This window comes from Clarias gariepinus, chromosome 20 (genome assembly GCF_024256425.1).
Source record: "Clarias gariepinus isolate MV-2021 ecotype Netherlands chromosome 20, CGAR_prim_01v2, whole genome shotgun sequence".
Classification (NCBI taxonomy): Eukaryota; Metazoa; Chordata; class Actinopteri; order Siluriformes; family Clariidae; genus Clarias; species Clarias gariepinus.
Window position 1 is genome coordinate 10,719,098 of NC_071119.1, and position 26,107 is coordinate 10,745,204.

At 38.2% G+C, this 26,107-nt stretch overlaps 1 protein-coding gene across 1 annotated transcript; it reads left to right on the forward strand.

Moving 5' to 3' along the window:
- Nucleotides 1–7,563: 7,563 nt before the first annotated feature.
- On the forward strand, nucleotides 7,564–24,137 carry LOC128508323 (hepatic lectin-like). Its single transcript, XM_053479600.1, has 5 exons — nucleotides 7,564–7,743; nucleotides 14,505–14,702; nucleotides 23,183–23,307; nucleotides 23,411–23,517; nucleotides 23,623–24,137. Exons 1-5 carry the CDS (start codon nucleotides 7,584–7,586, stop codon nucleotides 23,792–23,794), a joined length of 762 nt encoding a protein of 253 aa, XP_053335575.1. The 5' UTR covers nucleotides 7,564–7,583; the 3' UTR covers nucleotides 23,795–24,137.
- The last annotated feature ends 1,970 nt before the right edge of the window (nucleotides 24,138–26,107 follow it).

The following is a 26,107-nucleotide window of genomic DNA, read 5'->3' on the forward strand; positions in this document are numbered from 1 at the left end:
TGTGTCAAATTTACCCACATCTATACCACTTTATACTGTATCCAGGGTTGCGGGGGGCCTGGAGCCTATCCCAGGAGACTTAGGGCACGAGGTGGGGTACACCCTGGACAGTAAAATGTGTATGCCATCATATGGCACCCACATACACACACTCACTAATACACCACGGGCAATTGGAGTACGCTAATTGGGCTAATCTGCATACCTTTGGACTGTGGGAGGAAACCAGAGTATCCAGAGGAAACCCACCAAGCACGGGTAGAACATGTAAATTCCATGCACAAAGACCCGGTGCAGGATTCAGAAACTCGACCTTGGGGGTGCAAAACTACAATGCTAACCACTAAGCCACTGTGCTGCCTATGTAACAGTCCACTTTATTTAACTGAATTTCTCTTAATTAAATTCTTTTTATAACGAAATATTTTAATCATATTTCATCAGAAGTAGCGGGTATAAATGGGCTAGATGAGTTAAAGCAACCCCTGTCTTTTACAGATTAACACTTTACTTTTACTTAAAGCATTATTTGCTTTAAGTAAAATATTTTAATGTGGATTATTTTAAATGCTGTAAAACTCAGCACAACAGCACCACCAACAGTCAGAAAAATATACAGAATGCAGGATTCTGCTTGATGCCTAATGAACTAAAATAAGGATCACAGCAAAGGATCATCAAAGCATAAAACCTCATACTCTATAGCTGAAAGTTCTTTTTTTTTTTTACTTTATAAATTAAGTATTTCATTTTAATACTTATATACAGTAGATCTGCAATTAATCTGCAATACAATTTCTTGATTTATGCCTAAACTAATAAACATATGAAATAATAAATGTAAAAAAATATATTATAATTAAACAATATTAAACCTGAGTTTGAAGATTTTTTTTTTTTATTATTATTTAATCAATTATTTGGCTTTGCCAACACATATTATTCCACCCCCTGCAGAACTAACTAACCGAGACAAGTGGAACTGGCGACCATCAATTAGTGACTGGCAATCAGTGTAATTACCAGGGGTGAAAGTATGAAACCAAAGGGTGCAGAGAATAAACTATATACTGTAGGTGGTTGGCAGTCCTGAGACCTTTATATTTCCACTTATTGCACTTTAGAATATCAGCTAACTTCCAAGTTCCGGGGTTGAATCCCAAATAGCATTAAATTGAAAGCTAGTGCACTATACAATAGGATATACAATCCCTCATCTCACACCCCAAGAAATGCCACTGATCAGAATTAGAGAGGGATTTTGGATTTAGGCTTGTGTTAAAAATTATCTTTGTAGATCATGGTACTTATGACAGGTACAACACACAGTTAAGAGTCAATTTGGAATGACTTAGAAGCAGCTACAAAGAACATAAACTGTTCTTTAAGATGACAATGTTAATAGATGTGTTTTTTTTTTTCACTCAGTGCTTCTGTGACTGGTTTTAAACGTAAGGTTTGGCAGGCAGCTGATCTCCCCTTTTTTCAGTACTGAGGACCCTATAGACGTACTTTCAGCCATGCAGGAGACTGACAAAGTAATTAGAACAAGTGTGAAACATAGTGATACAGTAAAACCTTAGATTGTGAGTAACGCGGTTTGCGAGTGTTCCGTTGAAAAACAAGTAAGTCTTGGTTTGCGAGTACCACAGTGGAACTGCAATTTCAAAAATGATTACAGTATTTCTATATTTTTACCAACTATTATTTAAAAACTTCTAAATTGTGCACACCACACTTAAGTATTTGAGGTAATAATTGGCACCGAACACAGGCCAAAGTCCACATTAATTAAGGCACTAAACAATGAAAAAAAAAGGAACATAACCATGTAAAGTATATTACCTGAGCAACTTGTATCTGTCAAATGAGTCTTAAGGTCAAAAACAAACAAAAGAAATCTGTAAGACTAATTATTTCAAATCAAAATACTGGTAAGAAGATTATCAAATTATCTGATTTACAGTACGTTTATGTTGGCATTTAGCAAACTCACCTACCAAAGTGATTGCATTTTTTCAAATGATGGCAAACAATGCCAAATGCCACTGAGAAATAATCTAAGACAACTTGGTAAGGAGGTTTGCATACTTGGATGATGGCTTAGGACGTATGGGGGCCAATCCCACAAAGAGCCTCAAAAGTATACACCATTTTTGAGGGATACTTGAGTTCGAGGGCATAGGTAAGTCCAAATAGGAGCCAGCATGCTTTCGACAGGTTTGCCACACCTCTGACTCCGGGCTGTCCTTCTATGATGATCCCAATCGTGTCGGGCTGATGGCACATGTAAATTTTCAGTGGGCAACTGCCAAGCTCAGCGTGCACATCTGTTTCATCATGACTCTATTGGTGGAGACAAAATACGTATGAATACATACAAACAGAAAAATAGACAAGTATCTTTAAGCGCAATACATACGTGGTGGACACTGATGAGGTCTATCTGTCTCTCCCCCATGTACTCAATCAGGCATCTCAGGACCACTTCTCTCCTTTTCTCCACAGAGGCAGATGGATCCTGTTAAAAAGTAAAATCTGATCAAAATTCACAGCCTGATGTCAGATTGCTGTTAAAGGTCCTATGTATGTACTATACATACACCACTGATCACCAAAACTTTGCAGTTACAATAGTGAAGGCACACCATTTGTTTACAAATGTTAAGGATAAGAATGATACAAGAATGAAATCCCTCAGGCTCATGCCATGACTACATTAATAATTTAAAACAATATGTAACTTTTTGTTTTAAAATGTCTACAAAAAAACAGTTATATACTATGAGCTGTGTATATACATTATTCCAACTGTTTTCAACAAGATAAAATTTTAAAGAAATCTGTCATTTTATTCAATGTAATGGTCCATTGCATTTTGGTCACCTGTCAATTATAGCATCCCCTACATGCAGGCATCAGTGTTGTGGTTGTCTGCTGAAGCCACATTTAATGGACTTTTTCTCTAGTTAAATTTTTATGATACACTTTTTAAAGCCTGTTAGTTTTTAGTTGTACAGTATATTTAACTTGATTAGGGATTTTAGTCATCACATGTCAGGATCTTAAATTATCACAGAAAAAATTTCGAGTAAATGTTAGTGGGAACTGACAGCTTACCAAACTGCCCCAGAGAAAGAATGACTGATGGCAAGTAACTGCTCTATTAGGTGTTTTTTACTTTTTGTTGTGGGGAGGAAAAGACAAAAAGCTGATCATATATCTGCCTAATTGTATGGAGCCCACACTATTGTTTGCAAGTTTACTTAAGTTGTACTTACCTGGGAATAACTGTAACTGTATCTATTCTGAATTTTTTCTTACCTGAATGTGAAGCTTAAAGACCCCAGGTAACAAAAGTGCTTGGGTATCTAAAGATCAGGTAAATGCATGTTAGAATAAGATTAAAAATATGTGGTAAATTTAACTTATTTAGGCAAAAGGTTTGAAATGGTTTTAGGGTTTTTTCAAACAACTATATATCATTAATTGACTATGCAGCATTAAAAACGAATCAAATCTCTAAAATCAGACAGACTACGAAGCACACATCTCTAAAGTCAAATCTGTGCATCTGCTTTAGTAATGCAGAAGTGTACTAACATGATCTTTGATTCCAGAATCTTGTCAAATTCCAGCTCGTTTTGCTTAAATTACGTTAAATTTGTGCAATCTAAAAATAAAACTGAGGACATTTGTGCAACTTATTACCTACGTATCTGCATTTTCAAACACGTCTAAACGTCCTAAAAGTTGTAACAGTGGCGATGATGAGACCATTAATATGAAATTAAACAAATGTGTTTTAAGGCTACTTTGGATTTAAACAATCATATTATTTTTACTTTTTAGTTAGCGTTAGCTTAAACTAATAGTTGACATTAAACGGTAAGGCAAACGTCCTAGACAAAACACGTTGACATTAGTTCTACACTAGTTTAAAGTAACGCTAACTTACAGTATGAATAAAAGTATTATTGGAAAAACACATAGTAGACATGATCACAGCACGTTTTTAACTTCATATTAACAACACAGTCTCAACTGCCGATGTCTGCCAAACGTTGCCTACAAGACCACGCTGCTTCTACACTGTGCAGCCATCTTAGCTTAGCTTAGGACAGCTAGCGATACAGTACAATTTGCAGACCTAACCTCAGCTCCCTAGTGATGTAAGCAATTTCGCCTGACTTTACATCACCAATCATTTTGCTAAATTGCTCAACTTACCGTGTTAACTAGTCCCTGAAATTCAGATCCGCTGCAGTGAACAAAAGCCGAGCAAAATGCTGCATCTGCCTGTGAAAGTTCTCGGCAGTGAAAAAAGGACAATGCCAACTTAAAATAATTTTAAAATATTTACATTTAATGAAAACACCTGCCACACCGGCAGCTGCTTTAATAAATTGTGAATGTCAACTCACTTTTGTAACATTTCTTGTACACAAAAAACACATACAAATAACCACCTAAATAAATTGCAATTGTTTTATTAACAATATATGGTTATATAAAAAAAACTGATATATTTTAAGTAAAGAGGGCGTATATTAAGACTTTTTAGTAAAAAACAAAACAAATAAAATAAACTAAATTACAAATATTTAAAGTATATAAAACCTACTTTGTGAGTGTAGCACTTTTTTACAGTGTAGCTACATTAGGTTAAAAACTAATTAACAACAATCTCAGGTACCTCGAAAAATTCCTGTAAATTTACATTTAGGTATTTGGTTGATGCTCTTATCCAGAGCAACTTACAAAAATGCTTAGAAGTTTCCGTCACTGAATAAATACTTACACTGGGTTACTAGGGGTACTTAATAATACAAGTTATATTCAGATGTCTAATTAAGCTGTGATATATAATAGATAGGGTTGTGGTGGCTCAGGCGGCAAAGGCTAGGTTGTTGGTTTGAGAATCTGAGGTTCTGAACCCTGATCTTGGTTTGTTGCCACACCCTATACCACCCAGTCACTGCATGCAATGCCAGTTCCAAGCCTGAATAAAATGGGAGGGTTGCATCAGACAAAGCATCTAGCGTAAAACCTGTGCCAAGATGTGTGTGCATTGGATTCTCCGCTGTGGCGACCCCTTGACGGGAGCAGCCAAAAGCAAAAGTTACTGTATGTTGTATTATACGGTATATACTGCTTAAAAATTAAAGAAGTGAAAAGTTCTTGTTTGACATTGAAAATTTTTTGTTTCCTTAATTTTTTAAGCAGTATATATTCTGTCATTTATCTTATTTTCTTTCACTAAAAACCCACAATGTAATAAATCTGTATATATTAGGAGACTGAGACACATTGAGACTTTTTTTCATTTAAAAAGGGGAAGAAGAATAAAAAGCAGAAGAAGAAGAAGATAAAAACTTTAAAATGTTGAAAGTGAGGACTTAACTCTTTGTAATATGCCATTTTGATTGCGTAAGCTGTTTTTTTTTTTTTTACTGATGCAGCTATAAAAACAGAACTCAATATTGCACCATTGATGGCGAAAAAGGGAAATCACCAGCAGAACTGTGAAGAAATACCTTCATTAATCAAAGAACAACACAAATTTAAATATCTTATTACACCCCAATTGATTATATCAGTCATGATTTTTCTCATTTTTGTAAATAGATTTACAGAATAGTGAAAAAATGCACGTTGTTATGGGAAAATAATCAACAATAAAAAGTATGATGTACCCCTACTCTGCATAATAAAGGTCATTATTTAATCGTAACATCTCCTGAAGTTTTGTTCCCTTTACACTACATCAAATTGAAAATAATTCCAATGCTTTAAAAATGATTACATACTGATGCACCATTTATTAGTAACCTTTGGCGTAGTGGAACATCCAGGAAACAAGTAAATATATTTTTGTTACCTCTTTTGTGTGTCTTTGTTTCCTGCCTTATGTGTGGTTAATGAAGACTATACTGTCTGAGTTTATGTTACTGTAAGGCATACAAAAATAGCCTCCAAAAGTAGCCCAAAACCCAAGGTCCTACACCCCATACAACTAGCTACTGCATGCACTGGGAAATTGACTTTAATATACAATTTGAGTGTTTAAATATACAAGCACGCTTCTGCTACATTTTTTTGAGAAAAATATATACATCAATAAATAAATATCTTATTAAAATATTTATACAAGATTTTATATTTCTAATGTGTGTATAAATTAGTTTGCCTGACTCTTTATATATAGTATATACAGTGGGAAAAATAAGAAATTGATACCCTACCAACCTACAGCTGTCAAAGGACATCAGGGACTGTAGACCTACACAAGGCTGGAATGCGTTACTAGAAAGAAACAATTGTTGGAGCAATTATTCACAAACAGGAGCAATACAAAATAATCATCAATCACTCTAGTTCTGGAGCACTATGCAGGACTTCATCTCATGGGGTAAGGATAATCATGAGAAAAGTGAGGGATTAGTCCAGAACTACATGGAAGGAGCTTGTAAATGATTTCCAGGTAGTTGCACCCACAGTCACCAAACAAACCACTGGTAACACAATCATGCTGTAATTGATTAAAAGTCCTTTGCACTGAAAGATCCTCCTCCTCAAGAAGGCACACTTACAAGCCAGCCTGAAATTTGCCAATGAACAAAGAAGAATCTAAAGAAAGTGGTGTGGTCAGATGAGACCAAAATAGAGCTCTTTGTCATCAAATTGATTCACCATATTTGAAGAAAAAAAAAAAGTTGACTATGATCCTAAAAACACTATTCTTAGAGTCAACACACAGGAGGAAACATCATGGTTTGGGGCTGTTTCACTGCTGAAGGTACAGGCTGACTTCATATAAAATAATTATTATATTTATTATAGTTTTGGATGAGAACCTCCTTAAAATGGGTCATGGGCAGGTATTACTGCATGACAATGACCCAAAACATACTGCCAAGGCCACAGAGGAGTGGCTCAATAAGAAGCACATTAAGGTTATGCCGTAGCCTAGCCAGTCTTCAGATCTTAATCCTACAAAAAAATATGAAGAAAGATGAAACTTTGAGTTGCCAATAGACATGGAGGAAAGTTTTAAATAACTTAGAGGAAATCTGCAAACAATAGTGGACCAAAATCCCTCCCTCCTGAGATAATAAAATACATGCAATGTCTTACCTCTGTGCTTCCCAACAATGTTTTATTTTTACTAAGTCCTGTTGTGCTTAGGGATCAAATAATTATTTTCCTCATTAAAATGCAAATGTACTTTTTAAAATTTGTGTTGTGTTTTTTTTTTATTTTAGTTGATATTCTGTCTCTATCCTTTAACCTTTGATAAAACGTATAGATCCTTAATTTCTTTGTAAGTGAGCATATTTACAAAATCTGCTAGGAATAAATAATTATTTTTCTAACTCCATCCAGTACATACAAGTTTATTTAAAAGGACTGGATTCAGCAATAGGGTTTGAATGCATTTGGCTGATAAATGAGGAAGTTAGCATGCAATTGGATTACACAATTATTATTTCTCTACTTATTAACCACAATACTGTGTCATAAAACTCTCACACACAAAGTGGAAGAAGCTGGATGTAGACACTATACTTCAGAGATCACAGATGTCTAATATCATGTCTGAATATGTGAACTACACTGAGAAGAGAGAAGACCACATTGAGAGGGTGGTGGAAATCTATGACAGCATGGATGGTACTACAGGTCATAACCTTAAGGAAGCAGCTACTGACTTTAAGAAAAGCCTACAGACTAAACATACAGGTAGGCAGGTTTTAAAAAGTGTATATTCCATAGTGATAAGTAAGGCATAGATTCTGAAGTCTAAAACAGCTGGCTATTACAGTGGTTAATCAATCGGACTGTAGGTCCTACCGTCGCGGCGCTCGGCGGTACCGTTTGGCTTTGTGCGTTTGCTGGCTTTTACCGTTGAGTGGCGCTATATAACTACAGGCTGACGCCTCATGCCTTAGTTCATTGGATTAATGAGACACAGAGTTTTAGAACTGCACGTAGTAGCGGATAAAATCAAGTAAAACATTGTAGTTAAACAAATTTATAATCACAGAACTAAAATGACGATACAAATGTAGAATTTAAATTAAATATTATTAGGATCAAATTTAAACAAAATAAATGTTAACACAGTGAGCCTTTAAATTTTATCACGTGTAATTAGAAAAAAACGCGTGTAGGGTTTTGTGTCGTCTTATATCTTGTGTTCTTTAAATTTATAGTAGATTTATTAACTAAAATAAATGACCATAAAAATTATAACATTGTCAGGACGTTCTACTGCGTCAGCTGATGTTGGTCATTCAGCCCCGCTTGTGTTTGTGCGTTATTATAAGAATGAAATGCAGCAGACTGTTATGATCTGTAACGGGTTCGACCCATGTTGCACGGGCGGCACCATAAAGCACGGACACGAGGCGAGGTCTTACGGGAAAAGGGTAATTTATTTAGGCAAAATGGGGAAGGAAAGTGTTGAAGGAGGGAGAAAGGAAAGAAAGGGATAAAGGTTGTGCATGTGCAGTTCCGGGGGCTGTGCCACACTGGCATGCGGGCACACAGCTGACGATAAGTGTTGGTGCGAGTGGCAGAACTAAGCACGCGGAGGCAGCGCTCCTGCACGCTCCCTCGTGACGGCGCTTCTCCCGCTGTCGATGGCCGGCGCGAGTTCTCGCTGACGCAAAAACCTAACCACACTTTTCCTCTTCGGCAGCGGGGCTGCGAGGGCGGGCACGGTGCGGGAGTGAAGATGCCGCGGGAGCTCGCGCAGCTCTTTCTCGCGCTGTCCTCAGCGCGGAGATCAAAGGGCGGAATTCTAATGTCCTTGTTTAAAGTCCCTGGGGCGCGTCACATCTCCCCACTGACATGCTTTTTTATATTCTCCATTACATCACGTACTTCCCAGACCTCAGACAAACCTCCGCGCCTTGCTTTTATAATGCGGAGCAAGCCCGAGATCATATTAACGTTAATTATCGCCAGCCGGCACAAATAGGCGGCTCCGTCCCTTTAGCTGCCTATTCAGGGAGCCTACGGAGTGAGGGAGTAGTTATAGTAGATTTGGGCGTACACCCATGACACGCGCACGCCGTGGCAGATCATCATAATTGTCCTAAACTTGTATTTCATAAGGTTTTCCGAGCGGTGGTACAGCGCAACGGGGGTCATTATTTACTATTAAACATTAAACGAATTTACAAAACTTAATGCGTGCAAATAAGCGCTGATTCTACGTAGGAAAGTAAAGAAGAGGATCCTGATGCTCAACATTCCGGAGACCAAACCCCATTTAAATTAAATTAACAAATATTGCATGTAAATAACAATAGCCCACGTTTAAAAAAGCATTTTTTATTTAGATTATAAAAAAATAATCCTGCATCTGTTTTAGGTGTTCCAGCTGCCACTGTTCTAAAATTCAAATTAAATCAAATCTTATTAGGATCAAATTTAAGCACAATAATTGTGTGAGCCAGTGAGGCAGTGAGCCTTTTGATTTTATCACTTGTAATTACAAAAAAAGCGTGTATGGATTTGTGTCATCTTATTTCTTGTGTTCTTTAAATTTATAGTAGATTTATTAACTGAAATAAATTACCATAAAATAAAAACAGTGTTAGGACGTTCTACTGCGTCCGCAGATGTCGGTCTTGTGTTTTTGCGTTATTATAAGAATGAAATGCAGTAGACTGTTATGATTTGTAACGGCTTCGACCCATGTTACTCAAACAACTCAGTTCAGGTGTAAGTAAATGTCTGTGCTGTTTGGGGGAGGGACGTGCTAATGGTTTGGTCGGCTCTGTGTGTGTGTGTGTGTGTGTGAGAGAGAGAGAGAGGGGTGTCGCGGTCGTTTTCAGTGAAACAAAGGCTCAGCTGAAAAATGTTAGGCACATCAGTCACTTAACCCCCAATAAAAGGTATTTGAGTGTTATGATAGTTGTAATATAACAGATGCGCACTGAATACTAAACCTAAACCAGGCACGGAGATTATTGAACCAAGATAGCCCCCATACCCGTTTAAAAAAATAAAAAAAATACCAAAGAATATTATTGTGTATAGACTGATTAAAAACAATGCAATTTATGCTATCATAAGGAAAATAACAAGTTCTTCCATTCCAATGATTAAAAAAGGTAACAATGTCAACTTTAGAATCTAGAATCCAGGAGATTAAAATTACACAAATTGAAATCACTGAAAGTCAGCCTCAGATTCAAGAGGTTTTTAAAGTGGGGAGAAGTGCATTTCAGTTCCTCTGAATGTATAGGTGAGAACAGCCGATTCACACCTGGGGAGGGTGAATAATTTGTATTTGAATGTTGTCTGGCATTGTAAAGCACTATAGTGACACTAAAAGAACAACCCAGGATTAATAGGAATTCTTATACTGCATAAACATTATTTAGCACAAAAAAATTCCTCGCGCTCGGGAAAACTATGCGTGCGGTTGAGCGCTGGTTAGACTATAGGAAATTAAATCGGAGGGTTTTTTTTAGACTATTAAAAAAATAACCTGCGTCTATTTTTAGGCGTGCCAGCTGCCACTTTTTAGTTAGAAGTTTTCAATACAAAGCTTATAATGCCCACATGACATGACGGAATAAGGCACGGCTGGTGATGATTGGGGTTTGTTGGGTTACAGTGGATTTTACTACGCGGTGTGAGTGCAATGGCCATCCGTCTGCTCGCGCTGACTCTGCTCTCCGCGGATGGCCGTACCGGCCCCTCCCACCTCTCGCTCCTTTGAAGTCCGTGGGGCACGTTCCATTTGCCCTGCTTGCATGCCGCACTTCCGCGTTGTTGCACGCGCGCTGCATACACAGCGCGTGATAAAATCCACTGTAGCCCAACAAACCCCGAGTATTTTATAGCGCGAGGTGCAAGCCCGGGCAACGATAGCAACGATAGCTCACCAGTCATGTGTAATTCTGCGGTCCCGCTGCTTCGCATGTCTGAAGGGGAGGCCGCCTAACTAGTGAGCGAGGAGCGATATTGATTTGGGCGCACGCCGTGACAGGCTGAAAAAACTGTGTCAGATTAATGTGCAAAAACTATATAATAAAACTATATAAGACTACATGCCTTTATAAGACTCAACTTTTATTTAAGCGCACTCACAATAACGAAAAAACGTTGTGATTTTGTAAGTGTTGTAAGCTGCGCTGTTCTGTATTGTTTTTGGTGAACTTGAGCGCGTCAGAAAATGAACGCAAACGTTTTTTTAAATGGTCAGAGTCAGTCTGCTTGCTGTTTTCCCGACGCGTTCATAATCATTAGTCTACTTCTGCCGGTGCGCTGTGGAAAACTCCATGTATGCGGCTGAGCGCTGATTAAAACTATGGAGTAAATTAAAGAGGAGAATCACGATGCCGAGTCGAAGTCCTGAGCCCAAACCTCATTTAAATTAAATTAACAAATATTATAAGTAAAAAAACAATAGCCCATGTTTAGAAACCGTTTATAAATTCTTTCCGACATGAGTTGGCCCGGTGTAATGCGCAGAGCGCCGGGAGATTTCCTGAAGCTCAGAAATCACTGGGCATGTTTTCTAAATAGCCGCTATCTTTAATAACTGATGGAGGTTTTGAGCTGTATACACACGCATTCCTGCCTAAACAACTCTTAAAACTACACCTGTGACACAATAACAGTAATATTTCAAACATTCTGCAGGCTGATATTTGGAGAAAGGAAAGAATAATGAATAAACCAGTTGTTGGGTCAAAATAACCCAACCAGGTGTTCATTTGTAAACTACATCTCATATGAGCCAACATGAGCAACCCAACAATGTGTTTAAAGTACCTGAAATAATCCAGAACTTAAATAACAATAAACCGATACAGAGATACGCTGTATAACGGTCACTGTTGTATTTACGGCAACGAGCGAAAATGTCACTTTGCGCCACCTGGCGGCCATTTTACGAATGACTTTGAAATGCAACTGATTTATTTTGGCCGCTGACGTTTTTACGCGGCGGTGAGCGCGACGGTAATAACCATTCCAATTGATCAACTACTGTAGCTAGATACTTTCTCAGTATACCAGTATAACTGGTTATAAGATATAGTAAAAACTCAATAAAATAATTTGTATGATGGTTGGTCTACATTATCTAAGGCTAAATAAATGGATTAAAGATATTAATATTTAAGAAAAAAAGGTTGGTATGGTAAAATTTTTCCACAGTCATAAAGGAACATGAAACCTCTCCACCCCATCCTCAACATTTATGTTGTGAGATATATTGAATTTTGCATTACAGCTTCTTGCATCATGACTAGCTGTAATTTCCCTTTTGTTTTTTTAAAGTCAAAGAGAAAGTTAAAAGTGAAACATGCAAACATGTAGTAGCAGCAGCAAATCAGAAATGTAGGGCAGGAGTGTTTCTGTGAGAGAAAAAGAGAGAATATTGTATTATGACTTAAAGGCTACTGTGAGTTCATGCAAGCTCATTACTTTTGGTATTTACCTGGGATATACTGTAATATATACTATATAACCTGTTTCAAAGTTGTGTGTGAATCGGATAATCCAATGTGGTCGACCTCTTAAAGAGAGCAGCTAAATATTTCCCACACGGAAAAAACCTATATAAAACATATATGTTTTAATATAGGTTTGATATAGGTTTTTAATATAGGTGACATATATAAAATTGGCCGTTTTCCTATATTATATGTACATATATGTACATATATGCGTACATATATGCGTGCGTGCATATATGCGTGCATATATGTACCTATAGACATATATGTGACATATATAAAATTGGCCGTTTTCCTATATTATATGTACATATATGTGTACATATATATGTGCATATATGTACCTAGATGTGTGTATGTGTGTATATTTTTACCTAGATATTAGTAAAATTATTAAAATCCATAGCTGTTAGACAACATAAATAAAAGCCCAAAATGTAGAAATTTTTATTTTTTTATTTTTTTAAGAACAATCAAATAGTAAAAGAACAAAAATAAGACAAAAAAACTCAAAAGGAAGAAAACCTATATATATTTTGAGGACCTTCTCAGCTTCGTGAGCTTTGAATTGATAGATGTGCCTGTCTGCCCTCGGGTGGCTGCCGGCCACTTCTTCAATGTAGCATCTAGAAAGGACAAAAATAATAAGACAGTATAATAATAATAAATAATTATTTATTAAAACGTTTATAAACATCTGTAAACTCCATAAGGCATTAGCTTAGCCACCGGGAAATATCATGTTTGTGCTACATACAGAAAGGCAGCATGTTAGCATGATTTACCTAAACTATGTAAATGGCATTGAAAGCCAATGTGTCACACAAGCTGACAAGAGCTAGCTGAAGTGAGGAAAATATTTACTAATATTAGTTTAATATTATCAGAATAAGAGTTATATAAGACTTAATAACTTACCCAGTGTGTCCTCCTGGATTCTCTCTTCAAAATGCTCCCGTTCGTCGTCAGGGCCACACAGTCGTCTTCTGAGGTAAATGTAAACTCCTCCCACTTTCCAGAACATTCTGAAGAGTTGCCTTGTCCGGGGGCGTGGCCTAGTATGTAAATTAGCCGGACTGATTTCCGTGTGATTGGCGTGTGGGCGTGTCCTGCCTCTGGTCATTAGCAGATAATGCGACAGAAATTCTAAAATGTGTTTTTTATTTAGTTAGTTCTTAGTTATTGCCTTAACTATGAGAAAAATATGAGCGCATCATGTTTGACAGTTGCCAAAGTGAGATATGAGCTAAAATGACCAGATCCTGCCATGAGCTATATAGGAGACATATCTTGTATGTACATATAGGGCTTATATGTGGATATAAAGAAGCAATACAGGAGACCTATATGGCCTGTATATGCACATATATGCACCTCAATTTTGCCTATATGCAGCATATATATTATCATATATATGCATATATACTGCATATAGGCTGTATATATGCGCATATATCCTCATGTAGGTCAGGATATATGTGCATATATACTGCATATAGGTGAGGATATATGCGCATATATACTGCATATAGGCCTTCATATATACTGCATATAGGCTTCATATATGCGCATATATCCTCATGTAGGTCAGGATATATGTGCATATATACTGCATATAGGTGAGGATAAATGCGCATATATACTGCATATAGGCCTTCATATATGCGCATATATCCTCATATAGGTCAGGATATATGTGCATATATACCGCATATAGGTGAGGATATATGCGCATATATCCTCATATAGGTGAGGATATATGCGCATATATACTGCATATAGGCTTCATATATGCGCATATATCCTCATGTAGGTCAGGATATATGTGCATATATACTGCATATAGGTGAGGATAAATGCGCATATATACTGCATATAGGCCTTCATATATGCGCATATATCCTCATATAGGTCAGGATATATGTGCATATATACTGCATATAGGTTTCATATATGCGCATATATCCTCATATAGGTTCTTTCCATGTGTGTGTACTTGTGTTCATTTACCTCTAGTTGAAGACACTGCATGGAGCAGGTGTTACAGGCTGACTGCTGTGTGTATGCTGCTGCTGTGTGTTCTAATGCTGACTGCTGTTACAGTGCTGTGGATCAAATGCAAGAACCTTACCATAATGGCAGATCAATTACAGTTACAGAGAGACCAGTTTAAGCAGGAGAATTCTGAACTGCACAGTATGATTTTAAAACTTGGTAGGTGAAAACATATTTAAACAGATATAGATTGTATAACAACGATATCACAAAGCTGTAAAAGTGAATGTTAATATGTGCACTGCCAGTGACACGGCACGGTAGTCCAGCTCCTGGCAAACATGCTGTAGCATATCTTGTGATTAGTAAGGCTTAAGTTTAAAACATTAACCTTAGTTAGTTTTTACACATCACGCCACAATTTAAGATAATTTGTGTGAGAATTTGCTATTTTGTTAAAAATGATGTCAAAATGATGTCAAATTTTTTGGGACATCCTATATATAACCTTTTTTTATGTATATTTTTAAAAACAAATAAAGGACCGTTTTGATTTTTTTGCAGTTAAAACCCTATCATAGGAAAAACTTCTGCACACAAAAAAAGGAATGAATGTGAACTAAAAGTTGTTGTTTTTCCCCCAAACACAAGCAACCTTAAGCATTAAGCATTTTTTTCTCCTACCCATCCATCCCCAGCTCATTTGCATAGGCCATACTTGCAAATTATGATTGTGCTGTTTGTAAGTCAAATATCTTAAGGATTGTTAGTGCTAGAGATTTATGGATTGTTTGAGAGAGGAGGCTATTATTTTGCTGGATGTAAAATTGGGGTCAAGATGGCAAATAAAAAATAAATAAAAAATCATGCTCCCAGCGCTTTTACGTCCATCAAAGACCGCTTCCGCCTCTGGACATTTAAGTTCCCACACTCTAAAAAATAAAACTGTGCTGTACTCAATTTTTTTGGTGAAACATTTTTACACTTAAAAATATTGAGTAAATATAAAAAAAATATAAAAATCATGTAAAATATACTTCATGAATTGAGTACAAGTCAGTAAAAAAATTAAGTAGACCTGAATAACTATATTTAGTACAATGATGTACAAAATTGAGTAAATGTAATGAAAATTTGAAGTTAAGGAAAAGTGAAAATGAGTAAAATAATTGAGTAGATATAATTGAAATGGAAGGTAGAAGATACTGAAAATTATACTATTATTTAATAAACAAATGTGCTACATTTACTAAATATTTTAACTGAATGAAAGAAACAATACACACATTTTCATTTTAATTAAACATTTATTTGCCAAATTTGACAAGACATGAAGTCTAAACTCAACCTGGTTTACTTTGCAAATGACATGTAACAAGATCATAAACAAAGAGCTGAATTTATGTTATTAGTTATTAGTTTCAGAAACAATACTCCTGCCACAAGTATTATACAGTTAACACATGGAAAGTAGACTTTTGTATTAGAATCTAATGAGTCACATTTTACATCTGAAAGATTGCACACCTTCACACTTCAGTTTCCTGCAAACTGTGGGATCCATACAAATGTGTGTGCAGACCTTCTCAGGTCTTAAAGAAGCAATGACAGTCTAAATGAAGACAGGACACTAAATATCCATGACCAACAGTACCATGCTTCACTCGATAATGGCGATAATGGCATTTGGCGGGAGAAATTCAAATATTGCAGCACAACCGCCGCCGTATACACCGAGAAACCCGGAAGAAACCCGGACATGCACGCGCCGCTGCTCGGTGTTAAATCTCTCCTTTTACACCAGAGTTTAAGTGTCTGTATTAAACGCGCTTTAGCTGAGCAGTTCGGTGGTTGGAACAAACAAGCTAAATCACACTGAACCCCAGGACTGGCCTGTTGCTAGCTATCGTTAGCTCTGGAGCTCGGCTGTGACAGGATTCAGAACAGTAACTCACACACTATAAAGTTGTGTGTGCAGGCAGACAGAGTCATTATTACAATAACTTGTGTTAGCTGTTTACTCACCAGGATTTATAAGGAGTGTTCCAGAATGTTCCAGATGCTTCATGTCCATTCTCACATCCTCACAGCCTTCTGGTCTCTGATGTTACACCAGACTTCCCATGAGCACTTGCACAGGGCAATTTACTCAATTATTTAAGTTTTTGTTGTTAAAAATAAAGAATATTGAGTTGGAATAATTTATAATTGTAGTCCTTGAAACTAATCAGTACAATTACTCCATTAACAGATATTTTGATTGAAATGTATCAAAAAATATTAAGTGCATGTTAAAAATATAATTCAGTTAGTCAAATACTGATTTTTACTAGTGAAGTAAACTTAAATTATAGTGTGAATTTAATACAAAATAAATAATTGTTTTTTTAGGCATTTATTTTGATTTGTTTAACTTAAACAATCATGTATGTGACTTTTAGAGATTTTATTAAGGTAACATAACTTTTTTATAACTGTGAAATTTACAAGGCCACAGAATCATTTTTTAGAGTGCACGCTGTCATGATCTTCACCACATGGGCTTGTTTTCCCATGCTGTCGTGTCACATTCTATGCCCTGGACCGCCCCGCCTGCACACTGTTTTTCTCGGCACTGATTTCTTTGAGTTTATAAGGAAGTGCAGCACGCGACTTCTTCACCAGATTATTGAGTGCCCCGAGCAGATTCTCTCACATTTATTTCAAATGTTATCACGTTGCTAAGCTTTCCTCATTTCTTGTTTCCTCTTTTGATTCACGACTTCGCTGACAGATTTACGGCTCTGACCCACGCTCACGCTCTTTCAATTATGGCTTATCTCCAAGCTATTATACCAACGCCACGCTGACGGATTTCACGACACCGACCCTGCACGCTCTCCACAAGTCTTCTACGACTCTGCTCCCCAATCTTGGCACGGATCCAGCATTGACGAATTCACGGCTCCAAGCTCGCACACCTGCTTAAACGGCCACGCTTTTACTGAGCTTGATCGCGCCTTGGAAAACACCAGGAGGAACTCGTCACATCGCTAATGTCACTGTCCAGATGCAGCGCTTCAGGTGCCTACAGCTCTAAACACAACCCAAAGAACTCCCGCAAGAGCCACACCTACCAGTCCCCCACCTACAGAAGAGAACCAGGAACATGTAGATCTTTCTTATCCCAATGTTCTCTGATTTTTGAGCTTTAAGCCTCCACATTATCCTCGAAAAAATCCCGGGGGGGCGTATGTGATCACGTTCCTCACCAGTAGAGCCCGGAAGTAGAGTACGGCCCCCTGGGACACTCATGACCCATGTTGCGAGAGCTTTGAAGACTTTTCTGGAGAGATGCAGAGGGTCTTTGACCAATCTCACGTTGGCAGGGAGGCCGGGACCAGACTACTGTGCCTTCGACAAGATAAGCTAATCGCTTGGGAGCCTCCCCTTTGACCTTCACGAACTTATGGATCTCGCGGGGAAGGATTGACTCACGTTTTTGTTCTAGGTCACCCCCCGCCAGGAGATCACCCCCTCAGGACACCGCGCCGTCTCAGAGCAATCAGGAGGAGCCCATGCAGCTGGACAGGACCCACATCTTCGAGGAGGAGAGACGCTGCCACTGCCTGGAGAGGGCCTGCTTCTAGTGTGGGGGCCCAGGTCATATGCTCAAGGACTGCCCGGTAAGGGGAGACACCCTCTAGTCAGGCTGGGAGATCTAGAGGGCGCTCCTCCCGACATTTCCAGAACATCGCTCCTTGCTGTCCATTACACACAGAACTCATGTCATTGGGCAATCATTCTGAAGAGATTTGTCTCTTTGTTATAAATAAATCACATGCCGCCTTGGTCCTTGGTCTCCCCTGGTTAATTCTCCATGGCCCCCAGATTGACTGGACCAAGCTGGTCATTACGGGTTGGAGCCTCTTCTGTGCCACAGCATGCCTTTACTCTGTACTTCACTCACTCCCCACTCCATCCAGTAAGACCCAGGCCATGTGACTCCTACCACATCGACCATATGACTGCTCTATGTACCTCCTCCCAGGCACTTCCCCACCAAAAGGTCGACTATACTCCTTAACACACCAAGAGAGAGTTGTCATGAACAAATAAATCACAAAAGACCTCCTCTCCTGCGGGGGCAGGGTTCCTATTTTGTAAAGAAAACAGACGGGTCCCTACACCCTTGTCTGGATTATAGGGGGATTACCGACATCACTGTCTGGAACCACTACCCACTTCCACTCATGGCCACCGACTTTGAACTGCTCTTTACAAAACTGGATCTACAAAATGCTTAGCACCTTGTTCGTATCAGAGAGGGTGACGAATGGAAGACAGACTTCAACACCTCTACGGGGCATTATGAATATTTGGTGGTCCCCTTTGGTCTGGCCAACGCTCCTTCCATCTTCCAATCCCTCATTAATAATGTCCTGCATGATTTCCTCAATTCTTTCATGTTCGTCTACTTGGTCTCCCCTGGTTAATTCTCCATGGCCCCCAGATTGACTGGACCAAGCTGGTCATTACGGGTTGGAGCCTCTCCTATGCCACAGCATGCCTTTACACTGTATTCACTCACTCCCCACTCCATCCAAGCCTGAGGAGACTCCGGATATCTCCAATGTTTCCACTAAGTACCACAATCTGAAGGAGGTCTTCAGTAAGACCAGGCCATGTCACTCTTACCATATCGACCATATGACTGCTCTATGTACCTCCTCCCAGGCACTTCCCCACCAAAAGGGCGACTATACTCCTTAACACACCAAGAGAGAGTTGTCATAAACACATACATCACAGAAGCCCTCCTCCCCTGCTGGGGCAAGGTTCTTATTTGTGAAGAAAACAGATGGGTCCCTATGCCCCTGTTGTGATTATAGGGACATCACTGTCAGGAACCACTACCCACTTCCACTCATGGCCACCGACTTTGAATTGCTCTTTACAAAACTGGATCTATGAAATGCTTAGCACCTTGTTCGTATCAGAGAGGGTGACGAATGGAAGACAGGCTTCAACACCTCTACGAGGCATTATGAATATTTGGTGGTCCTCTTTGGTCTGGCCAACGCTCCCTCTATCTTCCAATCCCTCATTAATGATGTCCTGCATGATTTCCTCAATTCTTTCATGTTCGTCTACTTGGACGATATTTTAATTTCCTCTCAAGGCCTGGAGGAGCACTATGTATGTCAGGTCCTACAGAGGCTCTTAGAGAATAACCTCTATGTCAAGGCAGAGAAATGCGAGTTTCGCACATCCTCCACCACGTTCTTGGGCTTTGTTATTTCCCCTTCCATGCTTAAGATGAAACCAGCCAAGGTCCAGGCAGTCTCCAAGTGGCCCACTTCAACCTCACGATGAGATCTAAGCACCGCCAAGAGACCCAATGCACATCAAGCACGGTGGTCATTGTTTTTTCCACAATTTAACTTTGTTCTGTCCTATCAGCCAGGCCAGAAGAATACCAAGCCAGTTGCCCTCTCACGCCAGTTCCCCTCTTCCCAGGATCCTATGCCATGCGACACTATTTTGCCATCCCATTGTCTCATCGCAGCCTTGAGGTTAGACATTGAGACCAAGGTTCAGCAGACCCAGAAGACCAAATTGCTTCTTGGTCCCCTTTTGTTTACGCTTACAGGTCTTGGAATGGTCCCACGGTTCCAGGTTATCCTGCAACATCTGCGCCTGTTTTAAGGTTGACAACCAACCATCACCGAGCCTTCCCAGACCCCTATGGGTGCCTCACCGTCCTTGGTCCCATATCTCCATTGACTTTGTTACTAGCCTGTCCCCGTCTGATGGCAACACCTGCGTCATGACCATAGTTGACCGCTTTTCGAAGTTGGTGCATCTCGTTTCCCTTTCTAAGCTGCCCTCTGCCAAGGAGACCACAGAGCAACTAGTCCTTTATGTATTCTGCCTTTATGGTCTTCCAACGGACGTCGTTTTGAATCGGGGCCCTCAGTTCACCTCTCGTTTTAGGGGCCCGTTCTTCAAGCTCGTCAGGAATAACTCCCAGCCTAACGTCCGGGTTCCATCCTCAGTCCAACAGACAAACAGAGGAAATGAATGAATTAGAGGCGTAGGTCCCTTCAGCCCAACAATTCATTCGCAGCTGTAAACAAACATGGCTACGAGCAAGACGAACCCTGTTACGAGCCATTGCTTCATACAAGAGACAAGCGGACCGCCATCGCTCCAAGAACTCCAGGTATTACGTAGGAGTCATGCTTCCCAACAGGGACATCCCCCTCAAGACACTTTCATGCAAGCTCTCTCCACGTTTCATCGGGCCCTTTACAGTAACCAAGATAATCAACCTATGCACTGACCGAGAGAGAGAGAGAGAGAGAGAGAGAGAGAGAGAGATGGTGAGAGAGGAGAAGAAGAGGAGAGATATAATGTATATATAATGAAAAGCAAGCAGGGACTAACTGAGATATAAAGCTACCAATCACTTCACCATCAACAAACCAGAGTAACCAATAAAAGAGGAGGGAAAACAGCACCTAAACATACCACTTTACCTTCAAATGAAAGACTGGAATCTATAATCACACTGAGGTCTTTAACAGTTGCATTTGATGAAAAAGAAGTTACTGTGAGATCAAAAATATTGCTTCTAGCTGCATGTGGGCCAAAAATCCAAACCCTGTGGAACACCAAACTCCACTTGAGAACATGCAGAATAAGTACCATTTAAATCTACAAACTGATATTGATCAGTCAAATAAGATCTAAGCCAAACGGGGACTGTTCCCTTCATTTCTACTACATTTTCTAATCTATGGAGGAGATTGATCAATAATCACTAGTGTCAAAAGCGGCACTGAGGTCAAGTAACTCAAGCATAGTAACGCGACCCTGATTAGAGGCCAAAAGGAGGTAATTTACTACTTTAACAAGGGCTGTTTCTGTGTTAGGATGAGGCCTAAATCCTGACAGATACAGTTTGTTTAGGCTGTTTCTATGTAGATATGAAAAGAGCTGGTGTGCCTTTTCCAGAATCTTGAAGATAACAATAAATTGAAGTTTTGATATTGGCCTGTAATTGGACAGCTGGCAGGGGTTGAGGTCAGGTTTCTTAATTTAAAGTTTAATAACTAACTATATTTGGGGTTTTTTTGTTTATTCAGTCTGTGTCTCCAAAGTTTAAGAACACAATGTTACCACTTGTCTCATCAAATACCACCTGTAAGAAGTTGAACCAACAATGCAATATTAATTCATTCAACATTTTATAAGGATTTATATTTAGTTGGATTTTGTACTTTTATTTTTTACACTTATTTCATTGCTGCTCGATTTAAGGAGGGAGGGGGGGGGCTCCCCCCTGTTGAAAAAAAATTACAAAAACCATCCCCTCTGTAAAAGCACTATCCCCCTAACCATACCCTTTATATTTATAATGCTGAGTATTTTGTAAAATTTGTCATGAAAGTGAAATTTTTCTTTAGATCTTTAAATCTTTAGATCATTTCATTTGATAATTTCTCGCTGCTTGCATTTTCACAATAGCTAAAACAACAATTCAAGCACAGCTTTTTACATATTTCAAAAAGACGAGAACTGAAGGTATGATACATACGCACAAATCCTCTCAACGGAGACACGATAAAAACAAAGGATTCGATTTAGTACAGGAATTTTCTAAATGACTGGCAGCTTTAATGATTATACAAGATGTGTTGTTCGGACTCTGGGGTACAAAAGGGTAAAATATTGAATTTTTAATGCCATAATAGTAATTTGATGATTTTTGTGCGTGTGTGAAAACGAGCGAGAAAGAGAGAGAGAGAGAGAGAGAGAGAGGTGCGTAGTCATACAAAACTACAATACTATTAAATTAAATTATTTAATGACCAATATTTATGTCAATTTTTATTCTACCCTTATATACCCTTATAATTCTCCCCAAATGAAAAACAAGTTGAGGATCAAATGATAGTTCTGACAATTGAATGTTTAAATGCATGTGCAAGGATTTTTTGAATTTTGGTAGACCTCCTTTTGTCTACTGAGTGCTCAGCCTGTATTCTGTCTGTCCCGCCTGGATCCAGGGAACCCCTCAATGATACACACAAGTCAGTGCTCAGTGAGCCGTTCAAAGTTTTTGTGGGAGACAGTAGTATATATACACGCTGCAGGATTGTTTACATCTGGTCTGGAATGTTTATAAAAGATAAGGTGAAGAAGAACATAAATTTATGAGTAGCTCTGCATTTACGAGCGTTTACCAGTTTTACGACCTTTAACACAAACTACTATAGAATGTGTTCATTGAAAATGAAATGCACACAGAATGTCATAAAACACACTTAAAATCAAATATTCCCTACAGCATGTGTTTTGTTTTGTTTTGTAGTTGATTTAATTAAGCATGTAATAAATGCAAGTAAATCAATAAATGAATGAATAAATAAATATTGATAAGATATTACAAATTACTTCAACCTGTATTGTCTTGCCTTGATTTAGATAAAGTTTTTTTGATTTAGAAACTGAACCAGATAAACTCTTTATAAACATTGGCTGGTATTCATTGCAAATCTTTTTAACCAAATTAAGCAGCCTGACTTAATGATAGTGCTGTCAATCAAGGGGTTTATATGGAAATTGCAGAATTTCTGAAGCTTTATGTATTGTTATATTATTTCTACATTGTTATGACTATGTCTGTGTTTATGTATATACTCACATAAAAGGATGGAAAGTTTTCAACTCAAAGATTTACATATCTACTGAAAACGAAAGCGTCTGGGAAAAGAGCAGAGAAGACTGCAAAAAGAAAGGAGCAGACCTGGTGACCATAAACAGCACAGAAGAACAGGTGTGTGTGTGTGTGTGTGTGTGTGTGCGTGCGTGTGTAAACGAGAGAAAGAGAGAAAATAAATAAGTGTGTATATATTTATATTGCCCTATTAAACTTACAGGAGTTCATCAGTAAATATTATGGTGATACTGAAGCTTGGATTGGTCTGACTGACACATACACAGAAGGCACTTTTAAATGGGTGGACAATTCTTCACTGACCACTGCGTAAGACATCCCTTCACTGAAATTTACTCATTATTTAGTTTTTCTCTCAGTCTGATCCTTTGGATGTAAAATAGCAAACATTTCAGTCTCTCTCTGTGTTTTCAGGTTCTGGTGGAAAGGACAAGAACCCAACGATTATAATGGGAACGAGGACTGTGTTATAACAGGATATAGACATGCTGGATCCAACCTCACAACCTGGGCTGATTATTCTTGTCAGCGTAGTGTAGTCGGCATTTGTGAAATAAAAATATTTACAGCACATGGGAGTCAGTGACTAAAACTGGGATTAAGTTGAAAACTGTTAAGCTTGAGTCTGTGTTTCTTTACTGTGTATTTACAGTATACAACAGCAGCTATCAGTAGCTTTGATGATTTTGTATAGCAGTTTTACAATTTGCACAATTTTAAAAGTGAATTGTGGGTTTAAAAACCCACAAAATGTTTTTGGACTAATGAGCCAGACCACAGTCTGTCCATTTTTATTTTTAGCAAGTAAAGTATACAACAGGGCACCACCTGATCATGTTTGACACAAATGAGAGCGTTTATTGAGTTTTGTCTTTACTATGAATGAGAACTAGAAATGAATGATACCTTCATTATTGGCTAAAGCTAAAATCTTATTCAACTAACCGGTGAGTTAAATTGAATAAGACATAGTTGAGTTGTATTAGTGGTCAGCAATCTCCGGTATTAAAAAAAAAGAAAACACTTAAAATTACAACATCATAGAGACCAAAAACAAACGAGGCCTCGCGTTTGCCAGAATCACAGTTTGACTCGTTTGGTGCTATAACTGGTTTAAGTAAAGGCTTGTGCACATGGATGTCTCACTGTTGTGATTCATTATGTTGAAGATTTCTCTCAAGATTCAGGAAACTATTTTTTTTTTTGCATTTCACAATTATCTTTACATTTCCTTCTTATCCAATTTATGAAGAAGAAAAATGCACAAAAAACATTTGGTTTGTATTAATGACCTCAATCTATCTTAAAATCAAGTGTTATTGTAAATATATTTTTTTTTCCCTTTTCTTTCCCTCCTTAATTAAATTTTCTTTATTATGCGTTTTAATCGTTGACTTGCATATCAAATTCTTTACACTAACTGGCAAATCTATATATTCTGTTCAAAGATTTTAAACAGTAGCTTGCTATTCATGTTCATAATAGGCTTTAAAGTAAATTTCAAATAACATGTACACACACAACTCACACAAAACCTGTCACTGATGAATACAAGCAGATGTGTTCGTAATCATTTTATCTGTATGTGATCCTCTTATAGCTCTCTTTTCCTAGGTTGGGCATGGGAATAATACATGATTTTTATTCAACTACGCATTTTTCTATTGTGAACAGAAGATAATAGTCCATTTAAACCTTTTGTTGTCTCCTCTTATTGATGTGCTTGTTTCTAAATACGGTGTATAAGATTTTCATGTCTGTTACATTTTCATCAATGTTCCATGGTACTGTAGTAGCACACATACCAAAAGTGACCCTCTTATATTACATGAATATTTCATAATTTAGATCATATGACAGAGGGACATTGATGTTTTCCAATGTTACTAAGAAGATGAAATAGTAATAATAAGAAGAAGACATTATAGGTGCTTAGTGGATGTGAGTCCACCAGGATGTCATAATCTCTTTAAACTGAGGCAGTGTTACTGAAAAGTGGAAAGAAGAGAAGGGCAGTGCATGTGTTTGTGCAACTGGTGGTTGTGAGGTGGGGGGACGACACTTTATTAACTTTTATTTAAAAACAATACTACCTATATATTGTGCAGAGATTCCTTGGCTTTATATCCGTCAATAGATGGCGGTAAGATTCGAACCACTTTCTAAACCATCAATCGCAGCGTGGCTTCAAAAGTCATTTATGACATCAATCGCTGAAAACAATACCAGCCTCAAAACGCGTTTCACTAAATACAGTAGTTCCTGGAATTTTCAACACACGCTACGAAGCATCGGCACAGTACGTCCCATTTCTAGCCTAGACACATACAGTAAATGAGACTTCATTTCACGATCATTATGTTTAACAATGGTCATTGTCGCAAAGTAGCTTTACAGAATTAAACTGATCCATGCAGACTGAACATGACCTGGACTTGAAAGTATTCAAATTAGATACATATTTGATTAGACATAGCTGCTCCCCATGACAAAATGGCATACTGAAACAAAAGAATTTGAATTTCTTGTTTTTTTTCCCCTTCCATTTTAAGTTTCCCTTGTGCAAAGTCACACATACCAAACCTGTCACACCTCTCAAAAGGTGTGATGAAGGCCTGCCTCAAACTCAATGGCCCTCTCTGGCAGGTGCAAGCATTCCAGGTTTTTCAAGCTGGAGGATTCCAGGGATCTGAGTTTACCATGTTGAACACAAATGAGTTTTTCTAGATGAAAAGCAGGGGGCAGCATGTCATTAGAATGACTACAGTTCCTGAGCTCCACATCACTCCAGGAAGGGTGAGCCCTTACATGGTTCATATCATCATCATCATCATCATACATATCACTTCTTCTTTTAATTATTGTGTACATGTTAATATTATTTCCAATATATTAAATT